The sequence below is a fragment of the Scatophagus argus genome, chromosome 23, assembly GCF_020382885.2.
Source record: "Scatophagus argus isolate fScaArg1 chromosome 23, fScaArg1.pri, whole genome shotgun sequence".
Classification (NCBI taxonomy): Eukaryota; Metazoa; Chordata; class Actinopteri; family Scatophagidae; genus Scatophagus; species Scatophagus argus.
Window position 1 is genome coordinate 4009305 of NC_058515.1, and position 21598 is coordinate 4030902.

Below are 21598 nucleotides of genomic sequence, written 5' to 3' on the forward strand. Positions count from 1 at the left end.
TATGCCTTCCACCACAGAGTGAAACTGCACTAGCCTCCATGAATGCAACACTAAGAAGAGAGGTGTGTATTTTGTCTCTGTTTTCTGCCTTGGTTTACTGCCATTATCTGCACTTAAGTAGAAAAAATATCGAATTTATCTGAAGCAAATCTGGAAAAACCTGTTTGTGAAATGAAACCTGTTCAGCCATTCTGTTTTCTGTTCGGACAAATGTGCTATAAAAAATGTCAGAAATGAGAAAGAGACTTTGCCAGGATTGGTTGTCAGTCTATGGCTGGTACACGGCAATTAACAACATTTCCAAAAAGATGTTAACAAAACAAATGCTTTAATGTGCACAGATTGAAAATTTAGGAACAAATAGCTGTGATTCTTTATAGCATTAGAACTAAAAGTGGGCGTTAGTAAGATGACAGCATTTTAATATGTACACATAGAGTAATAGACATGGGGTGCAAAATAATACTATCATTTCACATTACAAAGAGGTATCTTATCTAAGCCTACTTGAACTCAAATGTAACAACTACACCGTAATACAAGTTGTAAAGTTAATAAAGTAAAAAGTCACAGCATCTAACACAGCAGGAGTGTTTCATCATGAATGACACATGAGAGTCTCATCAGTCTCTAGGGGCCCGTGTGCTGTGATTTCAGCTGGGAAACTTCTCAACATACTTGAGCCTGTGTCCATGACAGGTGTCACACTGGTCACACACATGCACGTCTCTCTGGACGGAGGCACTGCCAGCACCTCAAACTCCACCTCGAAGCTGCCCTTGGCCTCGCCAGACTCTCGGACGATCAGCATCTCATACTCTCCGAACCGGATCAGGGCCTTGTCTGGGAGGTCCATTCTTTCCAGGTAATCCAGTGCTGAGCTGTTTACTGACAGTCGACCCCTCTGGCTCAAGTTCTGTATGGTGAACAGCATGTCCGGGCTCTGGGGTGTTCGGTAGGCATGGAGGGCCAACTGTTTGCGTGACACCCGCGCATCGACCAGGGCGAAGGTGCAGGCTTGAGCATCGCGTCCCAGCCTGAGAGGGTCATCTGCAAAATGTTTTCTCCTGTACCCCACGGGAAGCAATCCATAAAGTCCCTTACAGCTCTGCTGGGGATGGTAAAGCTTGATGTGGAGACAAGTCAGGATATCTTCCTCCGTCTCTATTGTCTGGGACACACTCATCATGAAGCAAAAGCTTGTTCCAAAGAGGATGAGCTGTTGGCCTTCAGGGATGAAACAAACAGCCCTGTTACAAATCCAGCGAGATGGGGTCGTTCACAGGTAAACGATAAAGTGAAGTCATTCATTAATTCCGCCTGTTAAATGTCTGTGTCTTACCCGTATTTTGAAGTTTTTAACTTGCTTTTTCTCCTTCTGCACAAGCGTAAACTTTGAGGGAACTAAGTCGTACGGCTGCTACTGAGAGTGAAAACTGGAAGTCTACTGATTTCTCTGTGCAAGTTGTTGTCTTCGCCTCTTGTGAATGTCGTCACTCTCACAAGACCCAGTAATGTAAAGCTGCTTTCAAGTGTAACTTCGTACAAACCACGATTGTAGATTGGGAACACAGTAGTGAACAGAAAGAGGGGGTCGGGGGGTCTAGATTCTAGGTGAATTCTGTGAAGAAATAAAATTGTCATCTGTTTTTTCACTACTTTTTTCACTTTACTTTCATACTTTCACACATACAAGTTCAGACGACTATCAGCTAAATTTACAAATATTTTGACCAATGAATAATTTGAAGAATTTACTCTATGCCAGGTAATTGGCTCAGTGCTGAAGCAATTCATTCTTTATTAACAGAGAACTGATCAACATCTGTTTTGATTACTGTTTTCTCAAGCTGCATGTCAACCATTCACTGGTTCACACAGATATGAAGATTCGCAACTGAATATATTTGTGTTTTATATATAATAAATAACCAAACAATTATTCAATAACAAAAAATATGTCAAACATGTCAAAAACGTCATTTGTTTATACTTTTCTGATGCAATATTTCTTAAATCGATTCCTGTTCTGAACTTTACGATTTTAAGATGAGCACCTGAACGTAACAATGCAACAACTAAAATTCCCCGATGATGCAACTTGAAACAGAAAGGAACCCACTGCGTGGTTTCACATCACCCACATGACCCAGCAGTATCTAAATTAAACTGTTAACTGGGGGTGATCTATTATGAGCCATACATGTTCTGTGTAAGTACGTGCAAACGCAGTGGAAAAAATAACTATATCTATATATATATATATATATATATCTATATATATATAGATATATATGTGTATGTATATCATTATTCGTTAATAAACAGACTACTAATACTCGTACGTGCTGGAAGGCGGTTTGGGACACGATAGCCGACCGTTCACCTTCCCTCCCGGACTGTGGATGTCAGTATGGTTGTGATCGTGGAACGCAGACGAAGAAGAAGGGAAAAGCGCAGGCGAAAACCAAACGGAAGTTGGCAAAGGGAAAGCTGTGGAAGAGGGTTTGAATTCCTTTCAAAGGCCGCACGTTAGTAAGGTAAATGAAAACGCACACCCCGTTGTATGGATACCAACAGTCCACAGTAGTTTAAATTCCTTAACGGTCTGTTAACCTTTGAGTACTGACGACGTGTTTTCCTTGTGTGCTCAATATGAGCAGCAGCGCTTTGTTTAATATCGTATTGTGATTAGCACGCTAACCGTAGCTAACAGCCTGCACCCGTAAATTTGCAAAACCAACATCTGGGACTGTGTTTAAGCTTCTATAATCATCCAGACCTTATAGCAGCTGCCACGATTAGAACGTTTTAATGTTAAAATAAGGTCGTTAACTCAAAGTTATTATATTGCGGCCAGTTAATTTTTCTGCGTTAGTTGGCCGTCGGCCATTTTACACTGAACGTATCCCGTTAAATTCGCAGCTGGGACTAGAGTATAAAAAAAAGGTTATGGCTCACGTCATGTTATGGTGCTAAGACTGAATAGGAGAGCCGCGGTTTAGATTTTATTTAAACGTTTTGTCTCCTCGTTCCTACGTGTTCCTTACATTTCTAATTTGTCCTGAAACAGATGGTGAAGATTTTTGTGGGAAACCTGCCCCGAGAGGCAGACCAGGATGAAATCAAGGCACTCTTTACACAGTATGGCACAGTCACAGAATGTGCCATTATCAAGAACTACGCCTTTGTTCACATGGATGACCGCAAGGCTGCCACCAAAGCTATTAAGAGTCTGCACCTCTACAAGCTCCATGGCACTCCGATCAACGTTGAGGCCAGCCATGGGAAGAACCAGGGCTCGGTCAAACTACATGTAGCTAATGTAGAAAAGGGGTCTGATGATGAGCTCCGTGCTCTCTTTGAAGAGTATGGTACAGTCACAGAGTGTGCTGTTGTCAAGAATTTTGCTTTTGTGCACATGTCTAATTCTGACGAGGCCATGGATGCCATCAAGGGATTGGACAACACTGAGTTTCAAGGTGAGAAAGGGCCAAATTGAAGCAAAGTAGGGTTGAAATTGTGACAGATCTTTTAGAAATAACAATTTAATTTTCTATTTTCTTTATCCATATTTTATTTTGTATTTAGGCAAACGCATCCATGTCCAGATTTCTAAGAGCCGTCCCAGACATGACGAACGGGATGACTACCCTCCTCCTCCCCCAGACCGAGGTGGCTATTGGCCCCCTCGCTATCCTGGAGATAGGCACGAACCTCCCCCACCCAGCTACATGAGAGGCCGCCTAAGCCATATACCCCCAGGTTACCCTGCCCCTCCTCTGCCACCCCCTCCCCCTAGACGAGCTGTTTATCCCGATCGACCCTATGATGGTGACAGGGACAGATATGGTGTGGTAGATTACTATGAAAAATACAGAGCCCGTCCGTATGGCATCGCCTCCTACGAGGACCAGCGTCCTGGTGCTCCTCCTCCTCCCCCTCCCCCCTCAGCCGTCGTCCGAGACCGTCTTATGACCTCGTCGCTTGACCCATATGAGCGTCGGCCCCTCCCACCTCCTCCGTCCTCGTACTACGCCCGAGATCGCAGTCCCCTCAGGAGAGCGCCTAGCACGCCAATGCCCCCAGCCAATAATGGCTATTCCTACGAGCGCTCCCGTCTCTCCCCGGTTCCCCGGGTCCCGGCTTACGGAGTTCCAAGGGCCAGGGACCCCTACACAGACCGGCTGCCTCCGCCGCCGCCTGCACGCTATGCTTATTAAGCAAGGCCCTGTGAAGGTGAGAATAGGTCTGAGGTAGACTGATGTTCATATCTTTTCTAAAATTACCATTCGTCCCTATAAAGGCAGAGGCAGCTTGTCCTGTACGCTTTAGGAAGTGCCACTCAAATTTGTGAATTCGTTGGTAAAGTACGTCTGTGTGCTGACTTGGATTGCACCTACTATGATTTAAATATGTGGCATTATCCGACAGACTGTTCACCCTGGGATCTCTGACTAAAGAACCGGACTCGAGATTCACAACTCGGAAAAAAAAGTCAACATGTAGATCAGTGGGATGGAACAACGTGCTTTGTACCAAGAGTTGCAGACAGTTCATTTGTGTCATTTGCTCTTTTTTCAGGATCGTCGTCCGACTGCGTCGCCGCTCGCTGCCTCCTGATGCACGTGACGCTATCCCTTTCCTGTCTGGCTGAGCGCGTTTCGTTGCCCTGCGACGCTCACAGGAGGACGTGAATTGCCGACGTCTGTTTATGTTTCCATTATTTTGGGACAATTTTTACACTCGTATTTTTTTCCCCCAGATTGTTTTAGTTGGTTATTGTGCTGTAGTATTTTTAATGCTTGACGTCTTGAGTTAGGCGTTTTTTTTTTTAATTTGTACTCTTGAATACGTTTGAATAATTAGTGCTCTGATGTTGTGTGTGACCTTGGCAAACTGCATAACAGCAGCAGTTTTTAGGCGCTACTTGTGACTGTAGATTTAACTGATTTGAATCATGTTTGGTATTAAATCTAATCTGCACGTTGGTTCCATCAGTTAAGCTTTTCCATCGAAAACCAAACCTCCATGTGGCGTAGCTGTGAAAATTGAAGCATATTGACATATGAATTTGACAACTGTAGAAAGCAACTGTTAATAGGACAGTTACCGTGAAGCGTCCACATGTAAATTTACATTGTTGAACTTGTTTTTAATAAATACACTCTCAAAATCATCACCAGCGCTAAAGTACCTCATCAGTGTAATCGCTTGAATTAATTCGAACACTCTGACAGGATCTTTCGGGACCCCCCTCCCCCCGCAAAAAAACCAAACAAACAAAAAAAAACAGTCAACTCATATGTAAAACTCTCCGTTCATAACTGAACTCACGCATAACAAACTTAAAATCGTCTCGACGATTAAAGGAATGTCTCCCCTCTGGTCTTGTCTGAACTGCTACACCTTTAAGTATTCATTAGTGCCATTCACCTTGTAGCGTGTCCCCTTCAACGCCAGCTGTTCACATTAGAGCTTAAGAAGGACGTAATACACTCCAGGCAAACTCAGCCAGGTGAGATTCCATAACTGAGATAAGGTTACCTTGAGTCTGGGGGAGATGACATCAAAGGCTGCTGGAAACCTTCTGAGTCAACAGGTAAGTCAAGGGCTTTAACACTAATACTGAAGCAATGATAATGATGTAGACAGCATGTACAGTTGACAGTCCTTTTTTCAGGCACCCCAAGTGAACTGAGTATTGACTATGGTGTTAAACAGGATTTGAAGACTGTGGTTGTATTGGAATTTAAGAGAAGCATTCATGTTAAAGCTGGGCAAGAGTAAAGATTTTTGACTAGATGTAAATTCTATACGTCTTGCAGATTTTTTTAAGCCACTGTTCAAGATGAATTCCATTAACAATATGAAATTGCTATGGTAACTGATTTTACACAGAATTCTGATTGACATGAGAGATTTACAGTAGTTTGCTTTGTGTTGCCATTTTGTGAATGACCTGCATGAATAAAGTATTTGAAGTCAACCTCCAGTCAAACATGATTTATTTTGTTTTATTTCTGACTCCACGTATGGTTTTGCAGACCAATCCTGACCCAGTATTCATGATACATATGTGAATATGATGTGGAAAGTTGAAGCCTGAAGTCCAGGGCTTTACAGTGAAGTAGGAGAAATCCTTTAGTATCCAGCAGTTAAATTTCAGATGCATGTGTATGTCTTTATACATGTGTGGAGTGAATCTTAAAACCTCTGCTGGTCTTTTTGTTTTTAATGTTGCACCTACTGGCAGTATTTATTTACAATTCTTAAAACGTAGATGGAAAAAATGACATCTGAGCAGCCCAGATTCAAGTCCACCACTCTGTACTCTCAGAAACAACTAACTACTCTCAGAAACTGCCCACTGCCAGTACTGTAAAGAGACTGGCCAAATATTTTGTCTCCAGAAAAAAAAAAAGAAATGTGAAAAGTGTGAAAAAAATGTATTTAAACATCAGTTTCTCACATATGGAGCAATAACTTTGTCAAAATAAAATACAGAAATCTCTAAATCTTATTTATTGAAAATATTGAAATAAATAAATTGAACTGAACAAGTAAAAATATCAATTTTTAGCTCTTTCAACTGCCCCAGTTTCTCATTGTGTTGTAAGGGTGCATTAATTTCAACCAGAAATTGCACATTTACTTTCATGAATGTTCACATTCATCACTTGAGTTTAGTTGCAGTTTCACATGCATGATTAATTAAGAAACTAGATTAAGGATTGGATATATATATATATATATATATATATATATATATATATATATATATCTCAGCATAAACAATATTTATCAAGGGAAGTTGAAAGTTAAAAACTGAGCTGTTACTGGCAGCACTGTTTATCACCACAATGGAAAATACCAAGCAAGATATCAGTATTTATGCAGACCTCCTACTGCACACAACCACATATCATATGTATTCAGACCACACTGTGCTTCCTGTCAGAGAATAATGAAAACCCCACTCCTCCAGTGTTGCAGACCAACATCTGAAAGTCGTCTGTCTGTCTGAGAACCTGGACAGCCCCTTAGCCCACCACTGACTCCACCTCCATCCGACAAAATAGGCCAGGGCTTATGTGACAGATATAAGAAAATAAAGAAGCACATGCAAAGTGAAACTCAGTGTAAAAAAGAGAGAAAAGATATTGAATTTGGCACATTAAAAGGTTTATATGATAAAGAAGCAGTTCCACTTAGAATTGCAGTTCCAGTTGCTTCCTGAGTCTATCTGGTGGCAGCATACACAACATTTATCTCCAGCTCTTTGTCTGATGCAGGCCTGCAGCTTCTCTTCGGATTCGGATGGATATGCAGCGCGGCATAGTTCAGGTCATCTGAACAAAGATTCTGCTTTTGTGGACTGCGTTCTTCTTTTTCAACTGTGTATATGACCAAGAGAAATGTCAAATGTTCAGTTCAATATCGTGTTAATTACATTTTGGCAAAAGCTGACATTTGGAATTAGACCCTCATTATTGGCATCACTTTGAAGAGGATGAGTGAACAAAACCAAAGACGGATTCGGTAGCTCTCAAAAGTACCTGTTGGAAGTTTTCTGATTTTAACCACCAGCCCGATGATGACCAATATGAGGGAGCCAGTGAGTCCGCCCAGGACCACAGTCAGACTAGTTATTCCACTGCACTGTTCTATAAGAAAGATAGTTAACCAATACATTAAAATGTTCAAAACTGAGTCCATATAAATGCTTTACATTTTGCGTAATCGAGCTGTTCAATTAAAGAATCTTACTTTCAGATTTTCCATCGACATCATCATGAGAATCATCAGGGGAATCATCCCCTTCAATGAAATATGAGATTAAATTCATGTTAATTTTCTTTTCCTGCGTCAGTGAAAACTTAACTGTATTGAAATTTAAGCAAATAGGAGTATCATGCTTTCTCATTTGCCAACATCACCATGACATTTGTCATTACCTTTACTGAAATAAGATTAATACAGTGATTCTTTAAAAAAAACAAGTCTATCATTGTCCTAGTTTGACAAAAATCAAACAGCTGTATACAGTGTACCTACATATCATAAAGTACACAATAGGAGAATTGACACTAAAATAAAGAATAAAAGTCTTACCTTGAACTTTTAAATGTATTTCATTCATCATTGTGTGTCTATTGATGTAAAATCCACAGAAATACATCCCAGAGTCAGATAAATTCACTCTTTTGATTTTAAGAGAAACAGTGGACACGTTGGAGGTCATTTCAAATTTTCCATTTTCATTTCCATCACAGAATAAAATTTCATTATCAGTCCCAAATGTAGAAGAGATACAGCTTATCTTGCTAGCTTTAATGACTCTGGACCAGAATGTTTGAGTCTGAACTGTGGAAATGTTAGAGCACGTTAATGTGACTTCTTCACCGGGCTGAACCTCCACGGTCTGAGACTCAGAGCCAGAGCCAGAGAGCCAACCTGAAACACACAGCAGAGACAACAAGAGATTTCTAAACCTGCAACAATACCTCTAAATAATAAAATGATCCCACTGCTGCTTTAATGGTTCAATACCAGTACTTACTGAGGCTGCAGAGAAGTAAAGCTGAGAACAAAGTTAAGTTTATCATTGTGTGTATGGTCGTCTCACTGCGATGACACTTGGTATTACTGAGCTTTTGTACAGTTGCAAAGAGGCGGGTTCAGGTTCAAACTGCCCTCTTGCATTGCTTTCTAACGAGTGTCAATGCTACATCATAGACTCAAAGAGTGATTTACGAAGGTTCCCGTAAAACACAAAGGTGGACATATTCTTCAGCATGTCCTGTTTGAAAATTGAACCACTTAATATTTCAGAATTAGCTGGAATCTAATCTAACTTTTATACTTTCAAAATTTTAATTCATGTCTACATATTACTCAGAGAAGACACCGCACAGCATTGGAATCTGGCTTTACCCTGAAGTTACCATATAGTTGTTGCTTTCAAAGTATGCAATTGGAACTTTAAAAGAGGCAAAGTTAGAAAGTTACAGGTGAACACAGTGAAGCAGGTAGCAGCTAATGAACTGCAGATTTCCTCCATACTCACTGGGTCAAAAGCAAGTTAGTGCCCCTGGTGGACTGGATGTTTAAATTGTTTGCTCACATATTAGCTACATCAATTTTTAAGGTGATAACACATTATATAGACAAAGGTATTGGGACACCCGACCATTACATCAACAAGTACTTTAATGTCTATGAATGCATAGACAGCTTTGCAGCTATAACAGCTTCCTCTCTTCTGGAAAGGCTTTCCACAAGACTGTGGAGTGTTTCTGTGGAACTTTTTGCCCATTCATGCAGTAAAGCAATAGCGAGGTGAGGCACTGATGTGGGCCAGTCAAGTTCTTCCACACCAGACTCATCCAACCATGTCTTTATGGACTTTGCTTGGTGCACTGGAGCACAGCCATACTTGAATAGAAAAGGGCCTTCCCCAAACGGTTGCTGCAAAATTGGAAGAATAGCATTGTCCATAATGTCTTGGTCTGTTGAAATATTAAGATTTCCCTTCACTGGAATTAAGGGGACGAGTCTGATCCCTGAAAAACAATCCCATAAAGAGGTTTTGGATACTTTTGTCTGCATCGTGTACGTCTCTGTTTGGGGAAATTTCCCACTGCCCTTAAGTGGCTAAAATCAAGGAAAGCAGTTTAAAGAGTTAAAATGACTACAGTAAACAAGTTGTTCTGATACTGTTGTAGGTGGGTGAAGAAGCTGGTGGCTACAGTGATGAGGGCAGGTACAAATGGTAAGCAGTGGTTAGCTTTAGCTCCAAAAATAGACTAAGGGAAGTAGAATATACAGCTGCATTAAAAAACATGCTGCTGTGCTGAAGATCACAAGTTAACAGTAGCTGAATACAAAAGTGAGCTTATTTTCACACTTGTGCACACATTAGGTTGTTGATGTTGTTCCTTACATTGTGAAAGTCACACTTATGAGAAAACAGCAGCTTATAGCCATTTTTCCTGTGGTTGAAACTTTATTGTATGCTGATAGAGGCAGTGCTGTTGGTCACAGAGGAAAAAAAGGCACAGAGGGCAGAAACTGACAGAGCACCCCACTGCAGGCTGAGTGTGTTAACAGCAGGTAATAACACATGTCTGTCAAGTCTATGATTTTCAAAAACATCTGTAAAACGTAGAGGCTGATTTTCTTTTCTTGATTAAAGAGTCAGCCAGTACTTTGGACCTCATGATTTTCAAATCAGCAGTGAGGCAACTCAGTCTTCTCCTGTCAATCAGGTGAACGTTGCTCACACATTCACTGCTGCAGACCTAAGAGACTCTGGATAGTCATCAGTGTTATTACTGACTGCATGACACACAGAGAGCAGAGAGAGAGAGAGAGAGAGAGAGAATGAAAAATAAAGGAGAAGGTGACACATAACATATTGTACTGCCTTTTTCTTTTCCCCAAAGTGATGGTAACTGACACATAAAACTACATCAACATATCAATATAAAAACCATCAGATTCTCTTTGAACAGTTGCTTCTGTTGCCAAAATGTACTGATTTTGTGACTGGTTCTTGGGGAATATATCATGTGACTTTGAGTCTTCCTGTGGTTTGAGGCTTTATTTTAGGCAGATACAATCTCGTAGTACAGGTTGGAAGTGATTTTACTTCCTTGCACCCTCCTACACGAAGCACCACAGCAGGTAAACATGATGAAGAATCAGTTCCACTTTTAGCTGCAGTTCCATTTACTTCCTGAGTCTGTCAGGCAGACAGCATAACTAACTTCTCACAGTTGACCAAAAGCTACCTGCACAATGACAGTTCATCTCTCATGAGCTTCTTCAATTATTACAAACACTACACGTTCTGTCCAATTCCATCAAACAACAAGAGTCACTGTTCCACTTTGGGGCTGGCTTGGTGAGGGGTTGCATCAATAAAAACCATCTGACAAAGATGTGTGTGACACATTTAATTTGAATGTATTTATATATAAAATTTGCAAAGGTCCAGTTTTTTATGTTTCTGTTTTGTTTTGCTAACCAAGATGAACAAGAGTGTGTGTCATTTAGCTGCAGACACCTTTCATGGTGGAGACAGAGGAGGTGCACCTGCTGTTGTTTAGATGGGATCGGTATGTACAGCCTGTAGAGTGAGTGGTTTCATATGCGGCTGCAGCAATTTTTTTTCACAAGTTTTAGAGGTTGACACCTCTTTTGTGATGCAGGTAGACTCGTACCATTGCTATAATTCAAAAGCTTCTGCATGTGAGGCTCATCTTTTTGCCTGCATGAAAGATGAGAGTAAACCTCATCTGGGTTCAAACCACACCACGCTATCTCTTCCTGTTAAACAAGTGATGTGTTGCTGATCTTCTTGTCCGCTTTTATACCCTGGTCATGACTATTTCTTTCAGATGTATGTTTAACAGTTGACACAACAGCTGATTCTGAAACTGCACTGTTGCAGACTTCCATCTAACTGTATCTGTAAGAGAATCTAGACAGTCGTCAGTGTTTTTACTGGTTTCTTTTGCCAAACCCCCAAATCAAGTTTATGTGGTCTCAGATTAAAGGCGGGCGAAACAAAGGAAAAAATAAAGAAATGACAAGATGGCATTCTGAATGTCTCTGTGACAAAGTAAGAGTTTTTGACAACGTGATAGAAACCTGCACACAGGTCTATCAATAAAACAAAACCTAAAACGTGATGTTCCTCTTTCAGCTGCAGTTAATAGCACAGACATCCTCCTGTCCTTCAGATGCAGGCCTGCAGTTTCTTTTTGGTTTTGGATGAAAAGACACAGTTGCATAGTTCAGCTCATCCTGTGGATAAAAGAATTTCCAGTTACCCATCTCACATAGCTGAGTGTGTAAAAAGACCAAGACTTAAAGCGGAGCATACAAACATTTAAAAATGACATGTAATAAACTTCACCTCTGCTTGCTGTTGATTTTGTTCTTCAGCATGAGCTAAAAGACAGAAACAGTACATCTGGTGTGCTGCTCTTGATGCATTTTATTGAATAAGAAGTTTTAGCATATAGGTGGAACTTCAAAAAGGATGTGAAAACATGATAAAATCTAATTACCTTTCTGAAGCTTCTTGATTTTAACAGTCAGACAAATGACAATCGTACCGAGGAAAATAACCACACTGCCCAGGATCACACTCATCAACTGTGTTATTCCATCAAACACTTCTATAAGAAAGATCAATAAATCATTTTACCTGTAGATGCGTGGGATCTGATTTATATTTAAATGGAAACAAATGACTAGCAAAAATACAATTTTTTATGTGAGGCAGGAAGAATAATTCGAAAGGCACACTTAAACAGTCTTACCTTGAACCTCAAGATATGTTGTGCTTATTATAACTGGGTGTCCTCCTAAATAATATCCACAAAAATACAGGCCAGAGTCAAATAAATCCACTTGTTTGATTTTGAGAAAGAGAGTAGAGAGGTTGGATCTCATTTCAAATTTTCCATTTTCAAATCCTCCACAGAATGAAGCATGTTCCAAAGCTGTGAACATAAAGGACACACACTGGGGCTGGGATCTGTTGACCAGCGTAAACCAGAGCATTTGAGTGGGAGCACTGGAGAAGTTGGAGCACAGCAATGTGACTTCTTCACCCGACTGAACCTTCACAATCTTAGACTCAGAATCGGAAACAGAGATCCAGCCTGAAGCAAACAGCAGAGCAATTAAACACCTAATTAATTCAGTAATATGATTTTATTCCTTGTAAGTAGTGCAATAATTAGATACAAGTACTTACTGAGGCTGCAGAGAAGTAAAGCTATAATCAGGTTCCTCATTTTGATAGTATTACCATAATGATGCTTTACAACACTGACCTCCTCTCAGGGGGTTAGAAGAGGCGGAAGTGGAGTGTGTGCATATGTGTGCGCACACACACATATAGGCACACACTCCCTCTATATATAAATACTCTACAGTGCATCTGGAAAGTATTTGCTTTTTCCACATTTTGTTATGTTACAGTCTCATTCCAAAATGGACTAACCCTATAACGCCAAACGTATCATATTTGATACATGAGTTTTTCAGCCCTCCACATGAGTAGTGTAATATTTTTTTTTCCGAGAAAAACCTGATGTATACAATCAGATACATGCAATGCACATATATGATATTTGAAATTTTGTTTGTTTGTTTGTTCAGAGGGACCAATAAATGCTCCAAGTTCAAAGAATTGGAATTTTCTGTCAATTATTTAATGGTTTGGGCTTTACAGAGTTAAAATTAATTTATTTTCTCCCTCATAATTCAACACAAAATACCTCATAATGGCAAAGTGAAACAAGTTTGTTTGAATTTTTAGCAAATTTATTAAAAATGAAAAACAATAAACGTAACATGTACAATACTGTGTACAATACACAAGTATTCAAACCCTTTGCCATGACACTCAAAACTGAGCTCAGGTGCCTCCTGTTTCCACTGATCATCCTTCAGAGGTTTCTGCAACTTGAGTTGAGTCCACCTGTGGTAAATTCAGTTGATTGGGAGTGAGTTGGACACACCTGTCTATATAAGCCCTCACAGTTGACAGTGCATGTCAGAGCACAAGCCAAGCCATGAAGTCAAAGGAATTGTCTGTAGACCTCAGAGACGGGATTGTGTTGAGGCACAGATCTGGGGAAGGGTACAGAAAGATTTCTGCTGCATTAAAGATCTCAAAGAGCACAGTGGCCTCCATAATCTGTAAGTGGAGGAAGTTGGGAACCACCAGGACTCTACCTAGGGCTGGTTGCCCAAATAAACTGAATGATCAGGATAGAAGGGCCTTAGTCAGGCAGGTGACCAAGAATCCAATGATCGCTCTGATAGAGCTCCAGTGTTGCTCTGTGGAGAAGGGGGAACCCTTAAGAAGGACAACCATTTCTGTAGCACTCAGGCCTGTATGGTATAGTGGCCAGACGGAAGCCACTCCTCAGTAAAATGCACATGAAAGCCCGTGTGGCATTTGCCAAAAGGCACCCGAAGGACTCTCAGACCACGAAAAACAAAATTCTCTTGACTGTTGAAACAAAAATTGAACTATGTGGCATGAATGACAAGCATCATGTTTGGAGGAAACCAGGCACTGCTCATCACCTGGCCAATACTGTTCCTACTGTGAAGCATGGTGGTGGTGGCATCATGCTATGGGGATGTTTTGCAGCAGCAGGAACTGGGACACTAGTAAGGGTTGAGGGAAAGATGACTGCAGCAATGTACAGAGACATCCTTGCTGGCAACTTGCTCCAGAGTGCGCTGGACCTCAGACTGGGGTGAAGGTTTATCTTCCAACAGGACAACGAGCCTAAGCATACAGCCAACATCACAAAGGAGTGGCTTCAGGACAACTCTGTGAATGTCCTTGAGTGGCCCAGCCAGAGCCCAGACTTGAACCCTATTGAGCGTCTCTGGAGAGATCTGAAAATGGCTGTGCACTGACGCTCCCCATTCACCCTGGAAAGAGAGAGTAACATAACAAAATGTGGAAAAAGCGGTGTGAATACTTTCCGGATGCACTGTATATAGCCACACATTTGTGTATCATAGAGTAGCTTATGAAGTTTACACAGACACAGTGTTCAGTGACAGGGACAGTAAACCACAAAATCAAACTCTGTCTTCCTGTGATGTTATTTGCAGAGTTTTGGAAACATCAGCTGAAGGGAAGTATGCCTTATCTTGAATGGAACGCAAAGGCACTCAAAATGCCAAATTGGAAAAAAGATAATAAACTCCACAGCAATCTTTCTTTCCAGAAACCATCCTTCACCACACAGAGGGACATGTACATCTCATGGATGTAATGGTGTTCTTCCTGGGTTAACATTAGCAAGCATAGTTTGCTATCTAGTTCTGTTGTATTCCAGAGAATGGGGATGAGGTTGGTATGAGATTGGGGTGAGCTGGTCTGCAATATTTGGGTAGATGTTGTGTGTTACATCTATAATTGCCAGAACCCAAGGTTCAGCTGCAGAATATTGCATTGTAAGCCCAAAAATTAATTTTATTCATGTCACCTGTCAGATCACCTGTCAGGCTGATCAGTGTATGTTGTCTGCTCCATTCTCAGTATAAGCTTGTCTGGATCAACATGTTGGCTTCATGTTCTGTGGACCAAACCCTATACAAAGGCTGGCCAAAATAAAATCCAGCTGATGAGCAGTCTGAAGCCGAGTGCAACATTTTAACTGTAAAGACTGAGTACATGACACAGTGGAGACAGATTGTAACTCCACCTGCTCCAGTTCAGCTGTCACAGGCACATCCACACTGTAGAGTGAGAGGTTTCATGCAAGGCTGTACAAGTGTCATTCACTACCTTCTCACGCTTTCAGGAGAGTAGAGGTCATGATGAAACATCTTTGATGTGTGTGCTGATACAGTCTGAGTTGTTTGTCACTACAGTGCAACAGTGGTCATGTACATTTAGATGTGCCATTGCAATTATGAAACCATGCCACAGGCTCTGTTGAATTCAAACATTTACCAAACTGCAGTGATACGGTACGGAGGTAATGAGACTTTATGTCTGGTTTACATCTGCAGCATGTTGCCTTCAAGCACTGCAAAATGTCTGTCAGGAACAACACAAATGAGGTAAATACAAAAAGTACCACCAATTCAAGGACTGTTTATTGTGTTTTGTGGCTATTGCTTACAGTGTGAGAACAACTCATTGTGTATTTCTTGGTACTTAAACATTAAACATAAATACAGAAGATCACTTCCACTCAGTGTAGAAGTTCCACTTGTGTCCAAAGTCTCTCTGCAGGCAGCATATTTAAAAATTGTAATGTTCAACATTCTGTCTTTATCCTCTGGAGTTTTGCAGCTTCCAAGGCATCAAACAACTGTCAGCATGGCAAGCTGTTCTTCAGTAAGGTCTTTATTTTAACTGTGTGTCTCTCATTATGATCCATCAAAAAGACAGAATACATGTTACAATAGAGAACGCTGGACTGTGCGACCGCTGTAGCTGTACTGTGATGTGTCATGGCTTAAAAATGTGCAGCCTGAAGCTGAGAAAATGGTTTCATGTGAGGCTGAGGAACTGCTCACTGTGCTTCAGTTAGAAAGTCACCAATGAACCATGTGTAGATAAACTGGTGGTGGAGTCTGACGTGTTAAGTGTGACCTGTGCTGAAGGGTGTGGTGACATGCATTATTTTAAACATTTCATTTAAACATTTCTTGTTTTGGCCTCTCAACAGATTACAGATAATTAACACTCATAAAACTTGGAGTTAAGAGGCTCAGTGGTTTTTTTAACTTCAGTTTTGTTCAGACCACACTGTGCTGTCTCTTCCTGTCAAACAAGTGAGGTGAACCTCAATCAGTCTTTCACTGCTGCAAACTTCCATCTCACTCTCATCATGAGCATCAGAAATACTTAACAGTCATCAGCGTCCTTTCTGGCTCCTACTTCCTTAAGCATCAGTCATATTCTTTTGCTCCCAAGTACGAAAAATAAGGAAAAAAAGAGATTTTCAAAACCCAAACAGTGGTATAACAATGTCATCATCAAATCATTTGTAAGCACTCAGGACTTCATGTAATTAATTGCACAAAATCAGTGTTGGATGAAGTATAATTATAGTATAATTCCAATCAGAGAGGAGGTTTTTATACAGGGCCTCCTCAGCAAGATATTAGACACTTGGCATGAATAAATGTTAAGACTTTCATTTTATTTCCACAAGCTCCACTCTACTGTTCCAGATGTTTCCTAAGTCATCTGGTGGCAGCATACACAACATTTATCTCAGGTGGGTTCTCTGATGCAGGTCTTCTTTTTGCTTTACCGTGGAAATTCACCGTTGCATACGTCAAAGCATCAGAGGCCAGATTCTGTGAATCAAAATATTTACTGTCAGTCACCTCATGTCACTTGAAATGATAAATGACTTGGACAAGATATAGAAAACCGGATTACCTCACTCTGTTGTGAATTCTGTCTGTGCTCACGAGCTGAATGAAAGAAACAAAACAACTGGTGAGCTGATTGTTTCACACTAATTCTTTTTGGAAAGCAAGATGTTGCATCTTGAACTTTTACATTTGCAGCTTAAATAATAACAATTAGTACCTGTCTGAAGTCTTGAGTTTTTGACAATCAGACCCATGATGACCATAACAAGGACAGCAATCAGAGCACCCAGGATCACATATGTTGGCTCTGTTGTTCCATCAAGCTCTTCAACTAGAGAGATGAAACTTAAATGAAACTTTTGGATAGTGTTCTGCCTGTTTTGAGTTAAGTTCTGTTCTTATTTTGATTGCAACTACAAAAAGTACATAGGTGTTTATTTCCAGTCAAACGACAGACAAAACTTTACAACAATCTTACCTTGAACCTTTAAATGTGTTGCACTGACAATAACTGGCCTGCTGTCTGATTTAGTTCCACAAAAATACAGTCCAGAGTCTGAGAAATCCACTTGTTTGATCATGAGAAAGATGGTCGTGATGTTGGATGTCATATTGAAGTTTCCATTTTGAAATCCATCATAGAGAGAAACATTGCCTTCAGCGCTCACCATTGAGGAGATGCAGCTGATGTTTGGTCTGTTGTCAAGTTTGAACCAGAATATGTGAGCGACCACTCTGCTAAAATTGGAGCACATCAGTGTGGCTTCTTCGCCAGGCTGAAGCTCCACAGTGTGAAACTCAGAAACTGAGGCAGAGATCCAGCCTGAAACAAACAACATGACTTTTATTCCTAATTTCAACAGAACCCATGAACAATGTGCATAAATGATGTTAATGAATTACAATGAATGTAAATGTCAGCTCATGACAAGGAAAACTAGCAATTGTTGTACTGAGAAAAGCTCGGCAGGTTTACTTACTGAAGGTAGAGAGTAAAGCCATCATCGAGGTAAAGTTCATCATTGTGCGTACTGCACCACTGCAATGGTTGTAAATGAACTGTGCTCCAGTGAGAGCGTCTCAGTGTAAAGAGGCGGAGTGATGTTCTGGTTATTCGGCTGCTCAAAGGGACAGACAGAGCGCTGAAAATGGTTGCAAGCGAATAGCCACAACGAGAAAAGGAGAAGGTTATTTAATGTCTGACAGGAAATGATTTAGCAAAAGTTTTCACAAATTTTTTTAGTATGAGGTGTCATTTTTGATGTACTTTGTCTCCATCAACTGTCCTTTTCTCAAATACCTCATACAGGCGTGTGTTGTTACAGATCCATCAGATGTTTGAACAGAAGGCTTATGCATTCATACATGACTCCATAGAGGTTGCTGCCTGCATTATATTGAGCCACTGATCTGTAAGTGATAATACACGACAAAGAATCCAGGTCCATTAATCAGAGTGTGGGTGTTTTCCACTTCAGGACACTTCAGAGAGTCGTATCACGAACTGTGACTGGACCTGTAGGAACTATGAATTATATAATCATCCCATTTTATGAGACATTAATTTATTTGTTCACTTGTGATTTGATCTCTTGCTCAGATCTCAAAGTCGGTAAATCTAAACTCTTATTCTTATCCAACAACAGCAACAAAAAACATTGTGATGTTCATTCAAAACACATAAAGTGCATATTGGTATGATCTTTGCCTGAATATAATGTACACTCAGTGACTGATGGTGTCAATAATAGCAGCTGAAATCTTACCTGGCCATTGAGTGTGATCGGATTGGTGCTTGCGCAGCAGTAGCTCTTCACTTGCTTTTGCTGTGACCCGTAATAAAGCAGTCAACAGAGTAAATGCTTTCATGTGAGATTTTGCAAGTGTCACCTTGCAACAGACATCTTTTGCAAGTTCTCCCTGTCTCTGTGTGGGTTTTCTCCGGGTACTCCAGCTTCCTCCCACAGTCCTTTACATTGCCCCTAGGTGTGACTTTCTGTGTGAGTGGTTGACTGTCTTTGTGCATCAGCCCTGAGATTGACTGGCGACCAGTCAATCGCCAGTACCAGTACCCCGCCTCTCTCCTGTAGTTAGCTGGGATAGGCTCCAGCTCCCTGCGACCCTGATGGATAAGTGGAATAGAAAATGAATGAATGAACTATGTTATCTGGTGCTAACTGAAGCAGCTAAACCATAAATGCTGCAGTGATGGAAAGCTTTCATCAGAGGACTCTAAAACTGAATTTGTAAATTCTACAATAATCAAGTTCAACCCCCACAGTCTGACACTCAGAACCTGAGACAGAAACCTTAAACCAAACACGACATTTATTCCTAAAGTGATAATTCAACAGGAACAAAACCATCATGCTGACAAGGAATTTGCAGTTTTCATACAGAATATACTTACATATCTGTAATCTTTCCCATCCTAAGCCGTATGTTGTATTTTTGCATTTTCCCCCGTTCATCTGCCTCTCAAAGTCTTTTTTGGCTTCAGATGTAGACGTATTGCATTTTTTCCTTTACAAAACAACAAGAGCTCTTTCATGTGAATACTTGTGTACAAATAAAATAATACTGAGGTTTGCATAGAAAAATTCAATTGAATATCCCGTGCTCTCTCTCCTTTTCTCTGCCCTCAGTCATCCCTTTAATCTGGTTGGGAGGGAGCATGTTTTTTTTTTGTCTTTGTGGAAACTCGTAATGTTGTCGTCTTCTTTGTCTGATGAGCCTAAACTCACCTGTATGTACATACCTGTTTGGCCCAATGCTGCACAGAGGTCCCATATAGTTACCTTGTGTTACCACAGGGAGGCATTGCAGGAGTCTTGGTGGTGGAGAGGCTGTGTATTGGCAGGAGGACATTCAGCCTGCCTAATAAATGATCTGACAAGGAAAACTAGCAATTGTTGTATTGAGAAAAAGTTGGTCAGTTTACTTATTGAAGGTAAGGAGTAAAGTATCACTGAGGTAAAGTTCATCATTGTGCGTACTGCACCACTGTAATGCTTGTAAATGAACTGTGTAAAGAGGCAGAGTGTTTCTTCTGTTTAACCGGCTGCTGAAAGTGTATTAATTCTAAAAATGGTTGCAAGGAAAACGCCTATAAGGAGGACAGGACAATGTTATTTAATGTCACAAATGTTGTATGAGTGTGTATAAGTTTATAGTATGAGGTGCCACTTTTTATGTACTTTGTCTCCATCAGCTGTTTTTTTCCCATATACCTCATGCAGTAGTCACTCACTCCTACACTGCTGTCAGATGTTCTGTCTGGTTCCTGCTTCATCAAAAACCAATCATATTTTTATAGACAAAATGAAAGAGACAGACTTTCCAGCTTTATAGACTGGTCAAGACTGCAGGAAGTTACTGTACATGACCAAGAAACAGTCACAACTGAACTGCTGAGGAGCAAATAAGTATATTGAAGTGTATTGGGGGGCAGCCGTGGCCTAGAGGTTGGACAAAGTGATTGTGATCGGAAGGTCGCTGGTTCGATTCAGTGTGGTGGATTCCCCCAGTGGGGAAAAATTGAGTGTGGTGGAGTGATAATGTCCCCACCCCCCAGTATATGCTCCCCAGGTGCTTGATGCAGCCCACTGCTCCTGTGTATTTCACTGCATGTTGCATGTGTGTGTTTCAATCAGTGATGGGTTAAATGCAGAGAAGTCATTTCCCAGTTTGGGATTAATAATGCAACTTAAATTAAATAATCAAAATGAAGTAGCCCATTAAACTTCAATTTCTCAATAGAACTTGGCTTTTTTTGTTCAGCAGAGGTCCAGCTTGTCAGTGCTAGTAGTCTCACAATTAGTGAAATGGAGATCACCTGAGTGCAGTGAATGTGTCTCAGTTGATTGCAGTATAAAGATACCTGAATGTCCAGTCACTGGTTAATCAGTATTGCTGGCTACAATTAGGCCTACAGCATAAATACAAAAGAACACTCCAAGCAACTCAAAGAAAATGTTACTGAAAAACACAAGTCAGAGAATGGAGATTCGGGTGGTGGGGGGATGGGTGAATTGGTCTGCATTGTTTAGGTGGGTGATGTGTGTTACATCTACATAATTGCCAGAAGCCAAGGTTCCACTGCAGATCATTCCATTGGAAACAGATGATTCATTTTATTCACATCACCTGTCAGATCACCTGTCAGGCTGATCAGTGCATGTTGCCTGCTCCATTCTCAGTAAAAGCTTGTCTGGATCAACATGTTGGCTTCACGTTCTGTGGACCAAACCCTATACAAAGGCTGGCCAAAATAAAATCCAGCTGATGAGCAGTCTGAAGCCGAGTGTAACGTTTTAACTGTAAAGACTGAGTACATGACACAGTGGAGACAGATTGTAACTCCACCTGCTCCAGTTCAGCTGTCACAGGCACATCCACACTGCAGAGTGAGAGGTTTCATGCAAGGCTGTACAAGTGTCATTCACTACCTTCTCACGCTTTCAGGAGAGTAGAGGGAGAGTAGAGGAAGTTTATTTTCTATGGTCATGATGAAACATCTTTGATGTGTGTGCTGGTACAGTCTGAGTTGTTTGTCACCACAGTGCAACAGTGGTCATGTACATTTAGATTTGCCATTGCAATTATGAAACCATGCCACAGGCTCTGTTGAATTCAAGAAGACATTTACCAAACTGCAGTGATACGGTACGGAGGTAATGAGACTTTGTGTCTGGTTTACATTTGCAGC

The 21598-nt window shown here is 40.8% G+C and overlaps 5 protein-coding genes across 8 annotated transcripts; 1 reads left to right on the top strand and 4 right to left on the bottom strand.

The window, feature by feature from the left end:
* Window positions 1–307: 307 nt before the first annotated feature.
* tifa (TRAF interacting protein with forkhead associated domain) lies at window positions 308–1503 on the bottom strand. Of its 2 annotated transcripts, none has more exons than XM_046379985.1 (2): window positions 1343–1503; window positions 308–1227 (listed from the first exon to the last, which is right to left on the bottom strand). In XM_046379985.1, exon 2 carries the CDS (start codon window positions 1187–1189, stop codon window positions 599–601), a length of 591 nt encoding a protein of 196 aa, XP_046235941.1. In that variant the 5' UTR covers window positions 1190–1227; window positions 1343–1503; the 3' UTR covers window positions 308–598. The 2 variants fall into 2 exon arrangements, with proteins under 2 accessions (XP_046235941.1, XP_046235942.1); XM_046379986.1 differs by having other exon boundaries at window positions 308–1250; window positions 1343–1492.
* An 813-nt stretch (window positions 1504–2316) lies between these two features.
* rbm4.3 (RNA binding motif protein 4.3) lies at window positions 2317–5179 on the top strand. Of its 2 annotated transcripts, none has more exons than XM_046380609.1 (4): window positions 2317–2540; window positions 3074–3482; window positions 3592–4239; window positions 4585–5179. In XM_046380609.1, exons 2-3 carry the CDS (start codon window positions 3074–3076, stop codon window positions 4221–4223), a joined length of 1041 nt encoding a protein of 346 aa, XP_046236565.1. In that variant the 5' UTR covers window positions 2317–2540; the 3' UTR covers window positions 4224–4239; window positions 4585–5179. The 2 variants fall into 2 exon arrangements, with proteins under 2 accessions (XP_046236565.1, XP_046236566.1); XM_046380610.1 differs by lacking the exon at window positions 2317–2540 and adding an exon at window positions 2546–2606.
* A 1617-nt stretch (window positions 5180–6796) lies between these two features.
* Window positions 6797–9741, bottom strand: LOC124054513. The gene is made up of 5 exons (XM_046380611.1): window positions 8564–9741; window positions 8116–8457; window positions 7771–7821; window positions 7560–7667; window positions 6797–7397 (listed from the first exon to the last, which is right to left on the bottom strand). Exons 1-5 carry the CDS (start codon window positions 8607–8609, stop codon window positions 7243–7245), a joined length of 702 nt encoding a protein of 233 aa, XP_046236567.1. The 5' UTR covers window positions 8610–9741; the 3' UTR covers window positions 6797–7242.
* Window positions 9742–9870: 129 nt separating this feature from the next.
* LOC124054518 lies at window positions 9871–12868 on the bottom strand. The gene is made up of 5 exons (XM_046380619.1): window positions 12776–12868; window positions 12336–12680; window positions 12081–12191; window positions 11927–11961; window positions 9871–11814 (listed from the first exon to the last, which is right to left on the bottom strand). The coding sequence occupies exons 1-5, from the start codon at window positions 12813–12815 to the stop codon at window positions 11710–11712; spliced, it is 636 nt and encodes a 211-aa protein (XP_046236575.1). The 5' UTR covers window positions 12816–12868; the 3' UTR covers window positions 9871–11709.
* A 2764-nt stretch (window positions 12869–15632) lies between these two features.
* On the bottom strand, window positions 15633–18837 carry LOC124054517. 2 transcript variants are annotated; one of them, XM_046380617.1, is made up of 7 exons: window positions 18657–18837; window positions 18191–18300; window positions 17871–18032; window positions 17369–17713; window positions 17108–17221; window positions 16955–16989; window positions 15633–16869 (listed from the first exon to the last, which is right to left on the bottom strand). In XM_046380617.1, exons 3-7 carry the CDS (start codon window positions 17911–17913, stop codon window positions 16753–16755), a joined length of 654 nt encoding a protein of 217 aa, XP_046236573.1. In that variant the 5' UTR covers window positions 17914–18032; window positions 18191–18300; window positions 18657–18837; the 3' UTR covers window positions 15633–16752. The 2 variants fall into 2 exon arrangements, with proteins under 2 accessions (XP_046236573.1, XP_046236574.1); XM_046380618.1 differs by lacking the exon at window positions 18191–18300 and having other exon boundaries at window positions 18657–18675.
* Window positions 18838–21598: the final 2761 nt, after the last annotated feature.

Coding starts and splice junctions, on each gene's coding strand:
- LOC124054513 (XM_046380611.1), bottom strand. CDS start 8,609: ATGATAAACTTAACTTTGTTCTCAGCTTTACTTCTCTGCAGCCTCA. Junction 8,458..8,563: donor TTTACTTCTCTGCAGCCTCA/GTAAGTACTGGT, acceptor TGTGTGTTTCAG/GTTGGCTCTCTGGCTCTGGC. Junction 7,398..7,559: donor AATCAGAAAACTTCCAACAG/GTACTTTTGAGA, acceptor TCATATACACAG/TTGAAAAAGAAGAACGCAGT.
- LOC124054518 (XM_046380619.1), bottom strand. CDS start 12,815: ATGAGGAACCTGATTATAGCTTTACTTCTCTGCAGCCTCA. Junction 12,681..12,775: donor TTTACTTCTCTGCAGCCTCA/GTAAGTACTTGT, acceptor TGTTTGCTTCAG/GCTGGATCTCTGTTTCCGAT. Junction 11,962..12,080: donor AATCAAGAAGCTTCAGAAAG/GTAATTAGATTT, acceptor TCTGTCTTTTAG/CTCATGCTGAAGAACAAAAT.
- tifa (XM_046379985.1), bottom strand. CDS start 1,189: ATGATGAGTGTGTCCCAGACAATAGAGACGGAGGAAGATATCCTGACT.
- rbm4.3 (XM_046380609.1), top strand. CDS start 3,074: ATGGTGAAGATTTTTGTGGGAAACCTGCCCCGAGAGGCAGACCAGGAT. Junction 3,483..3,591: donor GGACAACACTGAGTTTCAAG/GTGAGAAAGGGC, acceptor TTTTGTATTTAG/GCAAACGCATCCATGTCCAG.
- LOC124054517 (XM_046380617.1), bottom strand. CDS start 17,913: ATGATGAACTTTACCTCGATGATGGCTTTACTCTCTACCTTCA. Junction 16,990..17,107: donor AAACTCAAGACTTCAGACAG/GTACTAATTGTT, acceptor TCTTTCATTCAG/CTCGTGAGCACAGACAGAAT. Junction 16,870..16,954: donor AGAATTCACAACAGAGTGAG/GTAATCCGGTTT, acceptor TTTGATTCACAG/AATCTGGCCTCTGATGCTTT.